This window comes from Excalfactoria chinensis, chromosome 2 (assembly GCF_039878825.1).
Source record: "Excalfactoria chinensis isolate bCotChi1 chromosome 2, bCotChi1.hap2, whole genome shotgun sequence".
Classification (NCBI taxonomy): domain Eukaryota; kingdom Metazoa; phylum Chordata; class Aves; order Galliformes; family Phasianidae; genus Excalfactoria; species Excalfactoria chinensis.
This window is the reverse complement of record NC_092826.1, coordinates 94954940-94964821: the sequence shown is the minus strand read 5'-3', so window position 1 is coordinate 94964821 and position 9882 is coordinate 94954940. Positions and strand designations below refer to the sequence as shown.

The following is a 9882-nucleotide window of genomic DNA, read 5'->3' as shown; positions in this document are numbered from 1 at the left end:
GAGGGAAGGATGGGATAGACTTAAAGGAGGGAGACAGAGACACAGTCGCTCCTTGCAGGAGCACCCCATGACAATCTCCTGGATGGGCAACCTCAGTTAGTTACAATCACATTTGTGTTAGGAACTGCCTGGAGAGAATATGAGACTAAACCAGTGTGTTCAAAATCTACAGTACAGATGAAATGTGTATCTGTGTATCACTGCTATTCCTCTGACCACAGAGCAGAAATCTGACTGGTACCTGATTCTAGGTGAAAATGAATGGCGCATGGTAGTGATGGGATCTCACACAACTAATGTCCAAATGACAGCTACTGTCTAAGATTTGTCCTGAAGATTTCTAACAGAGCAAGTCTCCCAGTAGACATAATTACAAATCCAACACTGTGCTGTTGTTACAAGAAGGCACGTGTATTGGGCAGATTCCTTTCCAACCATACAGCTTTCCAGGTGAAGATTATCACCAAACAGACTAGCCACTGAAGAAATGCATAACATGGACTTTCCAGAGAGCTTCATAATCCTTCCTTTGAGAGAAGAAGATATCCAAAATCCTCTGAGAGATTGAGATGGAACAGCTTCAGGATGAGCAGCTCATTCACACCACGGGAGTTGATCTGGTTTGTTCCAAATGATCTGGGAGCTGCCGAGGAAGTATTTGTTGTGGTGACTGATAACTTGTGGTTCATTTCACATCAGGACTCAAGCGTTAAGCCTCCGCGAATCCGACCTAGACCAGCCGGGGCTCATTTAACTACACATTCACACCAGTATGGTGAATAGCTAAATGGCGTTTTATTGTGTGTGTTAGCGGTTTAAATAAGCCGCTATCTACTTCGTCTACACCCCCTAGGAATACATCATATGTCAATCATTGTCAAGGGAGGTCCTATCCACATCACAACTCGTTTCCCTGGAAACGCCTACTACGACAGGTGACTGTTTGGCTTCTGCCACAGTGAGGGTCCCAGTAGGCACAATAGTAAGTAGCAGCATCATCCGGAATGACACTTCTGATTGTAAGAATGCAAATTTTCTGTCCAGAATTTGATTGAATCGTATATCTGTGCCTTTGAAAGCCCTCATCTAATACTGTTTTCCCTGCTGAAAAGTACATCATCCTCACAGGAGCTTTATTCTCCTTTTGCTGATACCAGTGTATGACGGTGTTATCAAAATTTCCAGAGAAGTCTTCGGTGTTATCAAAATTTCCAGAGAAGTCTTTAAAATGACACTTCAGATCTGCATTTCCTTGTGACTTGGTGATGGATACAGGGCTCTGTAGGGGAGTTTCCTGTGCAAATCCATCTAGAATTATGAAAAGGAAAATTAAAAAATAGAAAAATAATAGAGAGAGAGAGAAAGGAGAAAAAGAGGATAAATTATGTTACTCATTGAGACCTTCCAGTTGGGAAGCCATCTGTTAGGGCACAATCCATGGATGCCCATGAGGAAAAAGAAGCTGAAGGACTTAAAAGACCATGCAGTTGCGGCCATCAGAGCTGCCAGCAGCAGCATGTTTGCTGCTCCTGCTCAGCTGCTGCTGAGACTCAGAGATGTGTGAGTGGGGCCCCAGATGGGGACAGCACCGAGTGGGAGGAGAATTCTCCAGCCATGTTTTTCTTCTGTGCATAAAAACTTGGTTCTGTGCTTGTCAAGAACCTGCAGCTTCCTGGGAAAGGAGCAAGACCAGAGAATGCTGAGGTTGTTTTGAAGGCAGTGGTGCTGTCTGCTTTTCAGAGAAAAGCCAAGAGCCATTGCTCAATGCAGGCACTGAAAGGCAGAAAGGCAAGTCCAGCACAAGCAGTGTTCAGAGCCTTGCAAAACCACCACTATGGAAATCTCTATGTGGCTGAAGTTCCAGACTCTCTCGTACCTCACAGGATGTTGTGCATGGGGGTTGTATACAAATTCAGTACTCAGCTTTTGGAGCTATCTGTCAGACAGAAAGACAGCAGAAGAAAAATGAAGGAGGATCAAGAAGATCATGTAGATTTCTCTCATTGTTTCACATGTGTCACTATTCAAGTGACGGACTCAAGGGAAACAAGAAATGTATCTCTGCTTGCTCCATGGATTTTAATAAAGAGGGGAAAATTACAACTACTCGTTGTTTGCAGACACAGGCAGTCTGTGCTCACTGTCAGTTGAATGCTCTGAGTGCAGTCAGTTCTTCACCATAACAGGAGAGCCACCGAGTATTAATCTTCTGTGACTTATAACCTGCACTTTCTGCATGTTACAGGTACCTGTAAGTACAGAAAACATATTCAGAGTATTAGTTAACATATTCCATGTCACATTGGCCAAGTTAATCTTTTGCTTTTCCAATCCTGCTGCAGAAAATCACCGGAGGAAGGGGAGATAAAGAGATAAAGAAGTATCTGCATGTGGTGGGAGTTCAGAGTTGGAGTTTCTGAGTGCCAAATGCTTTTTTGTACAGCTTATCTTTGCCCATATAATGCTTTGTTACCTTGATTATACCAACATGCACAATAGTAAGTACCGGTATCCCTCCGGGTTGCTTTCTTTATTGTCAGAACACAGTAGGAAGAACCAAAACATAGAGGGGACCTAAAACATACTATTTATGAAATTCTTTTTCTGATTTCCCAGAAATCTTGCTCAGCACACACACTGAAAGTGGGGGTTATCAGTTGTGCCCTTCCCAAGGCCACTGTGCTCAGGCCCCTGGATCTGTCCAAGAAGCAACTTTCATCAGCCCACAGTACAGTCTGTTGTCAATGTGATTGCCACCTAAGTGTCTTGGCTTTCCTTTTGGATTTCCTTCCCCGTGTAAGCTTGTGGGGATGTCACGAAGGATGAGGGATGGGGGCAGGAAGGCAGCTGTGGTTCTTGGCCCTTGAATGAAAGTGTGCCGCTGAACTGCAACCGGCTTTCTGTAAGGGCTGCCTTTAGTCTGTTCCCTCTGTGAGACTCCCAGCAGGCACAGTAGTAGGTACCTTCATCATCATCACGTACATTAAGAACCGAGAGAGTGCAAATTTTATTCCCCACTTTGGAAGACAAATATTTGTTCTTATAGGAATCCGAATCATAGTAAACTTGTGATACTCCTGTCACATAGAGAAGCCTTTCAGGAGCTCCGGCAGGCATTTGTCGGTACCAGTGGATGTAGGCATCTTGGAAGTTACCTATGCCCTCGACTTTGCACTCCATTCTCACAGTTTTGGATCTCTTTTTGGTAACAGATGGTGGATGCTGTTGCAGCTGCACTTGTGCATGTCCATCCATCAGAAGGAGAGAAAACACTGCAAGCACTGCCAGCCTGCTGCCCACAGCTGTATGCGGAACAGCCTCCTGCCGCTGCTGTTCCCAGTGCATCCTCCACAGGGAGGGGAATGGATGCAAGCAGGCTTCTGCCAGGGCCAGAACTGTCAGCAGCAGCATTCTTCTCAGGGTGTCTGCTTGCCTCTGCCCCAGAGAAGCCCCCAGCTGTGTGGCAGGGACAGGGGCTGTGTCTGAGGGAAGGATGTGAGTCACTAGGGGCCACCCAGAGAGGGGCCCTGCACAGCCAGCAGGTGTTGCTGTGAGAAAGCAGCACAACAGAGGGACCTTGTAGCCTGGGGCAAATCGTACAGGAAAGGAAAACCTTTTATAGCCCACATAGCCTTTGCCATGAATAAAGGTGCAGAGGGGATGTGAGGCCATTCCCACAAGTGTTCTGACATTGCAGGGTCTGTTTTGTGAAGCAGAGCATGTCTTTATGCAGGCTCCCTATGAATGATGACTTTGTCAAAGTTGGAGATGGAGATGTGGCAGGTTATGAGCACCGTTTTGCTTTCAGGCTTGCTGATGGACACTGGACTCTGCTGGAGGGCTTGTGCAGAGCCACCTAAGGGAAAGCAAGAGAGAAACAGGGAAGACCAAACTGGAACAGCAGAGGTTCCTGCTGTTCATGCAGGCAGTAGAGTGAGCAGGGCACGTACAGGAGCAAGCAGCAGCCAGGATGAGAGCTGTCAGCAGCCACATGGTTGCTCCTCTCCTTAGGGCTTCCCTGCACGGACAGCCTCAGTCTCACATTCGAGAGGTCCCAAAGACGATCCGAGGAGTAGAAGTCACTTCTTGCTGTGACTCCCAATGACGCTCTTCTACCTGCCACTAGGATCAAGAAGCATTTGCAGGCATAGTATAGTACAGTATAAACGTGCAGGACACCTGCAGGACAGCAGGAGCAATACACTCAATTCCATGTTCTTACTGCTCTCATAACCCGTCAGAGAGCCATATGTAGAATATCTTTCAATGTGTTTCATGCTGCTTTAGTATTTTCTCATTAAAACAGCATGCTTCCATCTCCTAATGCTGCACACAGGCCTAAGGATTGTTCAGCGGGCTGGCATTTATCAGGCAATCCCAAAGCTTTTGTAGAGATTGGATTAGGAAAGCCAAGGCACAGAAGGAGATGAAGTTGGCGAGGCATGTCAGGAAGAACACAAGGGGATTCTACAGGTACATAGGCAGGAGGAGAGAGATCAAGGAGAGTGTTGGCCCTCTGATTAGTGAGGACGAAGAACCGGCTTCCTCAGACATGGAAAAATCTGCGGTGCTCAATAAGTGCTTTGCCTAAATCTTCTCTGTCTGTCAGGCTTCCCATGTCTGCCAGGACCCTGAATTCCCATTTTTAAGAAAGGCAGAAAGGATGAGCCAGGGAACTGCAGGCCAGTGAGCCTCATCTCTGTGCCTGGGAAAATCAAGGAGCAAATCCTCCAAGAAGCTATGTTAAGGCTCATATGAGACAAAGATGTGATTCGAGACAGCCAGCATGGCTTCACCAAGGGCAAATCTTGCCTGACCAATCCGGTGGCCTTCTATGATGGAGTGATGGCATCAGTGGATGGGGGAGGGGCGATGGATGTCATCTATCTGGACTTCTGCAAGGCTTTGGCACGGTCTCTCTTAGATGGAGAGGTATGGATTTGAAGGATGGGCTATTTGGTGAATTAAGAACTGGTTGGCTGCATACAGCCAAAGGGTTGTGATTAATGGTTCTGTATCGGGGTGGATTCTGCTCACAAGCTTGTGTCTCTTGGGGGTCAGTCTTGGGTCAGAGCTCTTCCACATCTTCATCACTGACACAGATGATGGCATCGAGTGCACCTTCAGCAAGTTTGCAGATGACACCAAGCAGAGCGGTGCACGTTGGAAGGAAGGGAAGGCATCCAGAGGGATCTGGAGAGGTTGGAGATGTGGGCCCATGCAAATCTGATGAGATTCAGTTAGGCCAAGTGCAAGGTTGCAGTTGGGTCAGGGCAATCCCAGATGTTTACACAAACTGGGGGAAGAACCCCATGAGAGCAGCCCTGCAGAGAAGGACTTGGAGGTTCTGGTGGACTGATTGTAGTCTCTCATCCAAAGCTGTCCCTTTCAACTCTGTGGGATTCTGTGCACACCCAAATTATCAGGAACAATCTACACCTGGGGATATTTCTATCAGACTGGCCTGTCTCTAGTTCCCAACAGCTTCCTCTGTGTAAAAGCAAGAGCTGCTAGGAGACACAACAGATCAAGCACATTTTACTAACAGTTGTGGGAGTTTTGTTCCTGCACAAACAAAACCGTATTGAGGTTTCTCTCATATGTGGTATAAAGTCAGCTAGTCACCGGAGGGGCTTTACCTTGCTCAATGCTCTCACAGTCTTAAGTGGTACCGCGCACCTGTTAGGAATAGGTGTTTCCTGCAAGGAAGTCTGACTTTGGGTAGCTTAATCCACCAGCAGCAAGAGTTCTGTTCCTAATACAAAGTGTGAGAGAAGTGCTTCCCTGAAGAGCTATTGTCATGTAAGAACATCTGTTGATTGTTTCCTGATGAAGTGCTTGCCATCCTTAACCATCAGGTTTTGATAAACCTTGCAGTTGTTTTTCTGCCTTTTTGTCAAAACAGTCAGAAGTGAAAACGCAGTGTTGTTGGAAACAATGCATGTGGTTTGGTGAGGTGGCAAAAATATGGAAGTTTAATTTACAGGTGTCCAAAGAGCTGGAGGAACAATAGGAGTGCTGTGCTGGCCTTGGCACTGCCCATTGCTGCTTCAGGGCCTACCCAGAGGTTATGAAGCTGCTGGGCATCCCAAGTAAGCCCTCTCATCCTCAGAGTGAAAACGCCACCACCAAACCTCAAGGATCTCACAGACCCTCCAGCAGACCCCTCATGCCATCCCAGCACAGCCAATCAGAGGACACCAGGCCCTGTCCTCCCTCTCCTCTCCCCGGGGAATCCGAGCACATGAGACACTACCTCTTCTATGCTTCGATGTAGAGGTGAAGGGCAGCAAAGAAGAACTCACACCACCCTTGAAACTCAGCAGTTCTTTATTGACTGCATGTCCCTAGGCTGCCTGCAGGGTGTCAGTACCCTTTGTGCCCTCTCCATTCCTGTTGGGCAACAGGCTGCCTCCACTTGCAGGCAGCCAGGCAGCTGCCAAGTAGAAGGCTCTCCTGGCCTGATCCTGCCGCTCATCAGTACAAATGGATTGGAGGCATGGCACGAAGAAGGGACTGGAGTCTCTACGGGGCCTTTTGCCCAAGGCCTGGCTACAGGTTCTCTCTAGCAAGCACCATGGCACAGCCCTACCCAGAATAGGGTCCCTCACTACCCCCTGTCCTTGCTTCTTCCAAACTGGGGCAGGTCTCAGGCCATGGGCCCCAACTGCTGTATTTGGGTTGCCATGGAACACTGTTACTCTGCTGATGTCACTAGTGTTTCGAGCCCTTCAACTGCCATACCGGTGTTAGACCAGCACAAGGGAGGAAGCAGAGGAAGAGCTCAACACATCTTGATGGCTCCTCCTCCCCAGAAGAAGTTGTGCCTGATGGGAGGAGCCAAAATATTCATCTGATGGAAGTTGGAGATGAGGTGGAGCCAATGGAGGTGGATGAACCACGAAACGAAGAAGAACCAATGGACGTGGATCCACCTCCATGTGGGGCCAAGGGACATCGCCCCATGAGACTCTGCACCATCAGAAACTGGTGAGCGATAGATTGAAAAGAGGTGCCTAACTGGGTTAAGAAACAAATGATTTCATTTTCTATTCTGAAGAAAGCTTAAGTGATTTGTTCCTTCACAGCGAGGAAAGTGAAATTCCAACAAGCTGACTTGCTACACTCAGTCAGGAGATCAGTGGCAGAGGGGAGAATTCAGCTTGGGTTTCTCACTCATCCTCACTCCAATCAATTAAAAGAGTTACCCAAATCCTCACCCAGATTCTTCTTAAAAATCCCAAATGCCTACTTGCATTAGCACGGACATTGCAGATTTTGTTTTTTCTACACTACAAATGTGCTGTGGATAACAATAATAATTTACAAAACAAAACCTATTTCAATTTCCTTCTGTATTAGGGATGCCACTCCAGTACATACCACTACACCTGTCTTGAAAAGGAGGCAATGGACTGGAGTGTTTGTATCACATTGGCAGCATGCCTTAGGTTGTGATAAGGATTTTTGTGTTTGCTGAATCCAACCTCCAGAGCTTCCACAAAAACCACCAGGGCAGAAATGGGGATCTAAGAAAAGAGGCACACAATTAAAAATGAAAGAATCATCTGTAACAGCTAGCAGACCACTGGATCTGTCCAAGAAGCAGTTTTCATCAGCCCTCAGTACAGTGTGTTGTCAACGTGATTGCCACGTAAGTGCCTTGGCTTTCTTCTTAGATTTCCTTCCCTGTGTAAGCTTATGGGGATGTTATTATGGCAAAGGGATACGGGCATCAAGGCAGCTGTGGTTCTTGGCCTTTGAATGAAAGTGTGCTGCTGAAGCTGCAGCCGGCTTTCTGTAAGGTCTGCCTGCAGTCTGTTCCCTCTGTGAGACTCCCAGTAGGCACAGTAGTAGGTACCTTCATCATCATCACATACATTAAGAACCGAGAGAGTGCAAATTTTATTCCCCACTTTGGAAGACAAATATTTGTTCTTATAGGAATCCGAATCATAGTAAACTTGTGATACTCCTGTCACACAGAGAAGCCTTTCAGGAGCTCCGGCAGGCATTTGTCGGTACCAGTGGATGTAGGCAGCCTGGAAGTCATCTATGCCCTCGACTTTGCACTCCATTCTCACAGTTTTGGATCTCTTTTTGGTAACAGATGGTGGATGCTGTTGCAGCTGCACTTGTGCATGTCCATCCATCAGAAGGAGAGAAAAGACAGCAAGCACTGCCAGCCTGCTGCCCACAGCTGTATGCGGAACAGCCTCCTGCCGCTGCTGTTCCCAGTGCATCCTCCACAGGGAGGGGAATGGATGCAAGCAGGCTTCTGCCAGGGCCAGAACTGTCAGCAGCAGCATTCTTCTCAGGGTGCCTGCTTGCCTCTGCCCCAGAGAAAGCCCCCAGCTGTGTGGCAGGGACAGGGGCTGTGCCTGAGGGAAGGATGTGAGTCACTAGGGGCCACCCAGAGAGGGGCCCTGCACAGCCAGCAGGTGTTGCTGTGAGAAAGCAGCACCACAGAGGGACCTTGTAGCCTGGGGCAAACCGTACAGGAAAGGGAAACATTTTAGAGACCACATAGCCTTTGCCATGAATAAAGGTGCAGAGGGGAGGTGAGGCCATGTCCACAAGTGTTCTGGCATTGTAGGGTCTGTTTTGTGAAGCAGAGCATGTCCTTGTGCAGGCTCCCTACAGCTCTCTGCTGTTGTGCATCCCTGCTGTTGCAGCCCCTGCCCTAGTGAAAGCACAGCCAAGTGGTGTTCTGGCTGCTGGGGGTTCTGCAGGGCTGTTGGGTTCCCAGTAAGCCCAGTCATAGGTGGCTTCCTGTGCCTTTGTGACTTCTCATTGCCAGAATCCAGATGGGTCTGCCTGCTTTATGCTAGCCCAGGAAGTTTCTCTGTACGACTCATCAGAGAAGACAGAACGTGCACAGAACGTGCTTCAGGGCCTCTCTGAGTCTGTGCTGGTACCAGTGGATGAAAGCACTCTGAAAGGCTGTCCCAGAGAAGCGGCCTGCAGCATGGTGCTGGCAGCAGCAAGTGGCCGTGGGCCTTCCTGGCCTGGCAGGAGATTTAGAGCCGCCTGGGGCTGTGGCAGCCGGCAGCACCCGCTGCAGCTGTGCACCCATGGCACACGTAGGGTCTGTGTCGTGGGTTGCATATAAAGAGGAGTGGCCAGCAGGGAGATGGAAGTGACTGTCCCCCTCTACTTGGCTATTGTGAAGCCCCTGCTGGAGTCCTCAGTGAGTCCAGGCCTGGGGCCCTCCCCGAGTACTGCATCCAGGCCTGGGGCCTCCAGCACAAAAAGGACATGGACCTCGTGGAATGGGTGTAGAGGAGGGAAATTATGATGATCAGAGGGCTGGAGCACCTCTCCTATGGAGAAACATTGAGGGAACAGAGCTTTTATGTCTTGGAGAAGGCTTTGAGGAGACCTCACGGTGAGACCTCAGTATTGGCCTTCCAACAGTTGAAAGGAGTGTACAAATAGGAGGAGGGGTGTGTTTTTGCAATGGTAGATTTTGACCGGACAAGGGGGAATGGTCTTATTCTGGGTATATCTAGGTCAGATAGGGGAGATTTAGTTTTGGTATTAGGAGGAACTTTCTCACTCCAAGGGTGGTGACACACTGGAACAGGTTGCTCAAGGTGGTTGTGGATGCCCCATCCCTGGAGGCATACAAGGCCAGGCTGGATATGGCTCTGGGCAGCCTGTTGTAGTACCCAACCGTAACCTTAAACCTAACCATAACCCTAACCTTAACCCTAAACCTAACCCTAACCCTAAGCATAAATTAACCCTAACCCTAAAACTAAACCTAACCCAAACCCTAACCCTTACACTTACACTAACCCTAACCCTAACACTAATCTTAACCCTAACCCTAACAATGAAGCTAAACCTATTCCTTTACCCCAACCCTAACCCTGATGC

At 48.4% G+C, this 9882-nt stretch overlaps 1 gene segment (V, D, J or C); it reads right to left on the bottom strand.

Annotated features, from left to right (window-relative positions):
- Nucleotides 1-7622: 7622 nt before the first annotated feature.
- On the bottom strand, nt 7623-8309 carry LOC140247908 (T cell receptor gamma variable 9-like). The segment is given in 1 exon segment: nt 7623-8309. A coding segment is annotated over 1 exon segment (687 nt).
- Between the last annotated feature and the right edge of the window lie 1573 nt (nt 8310-9882).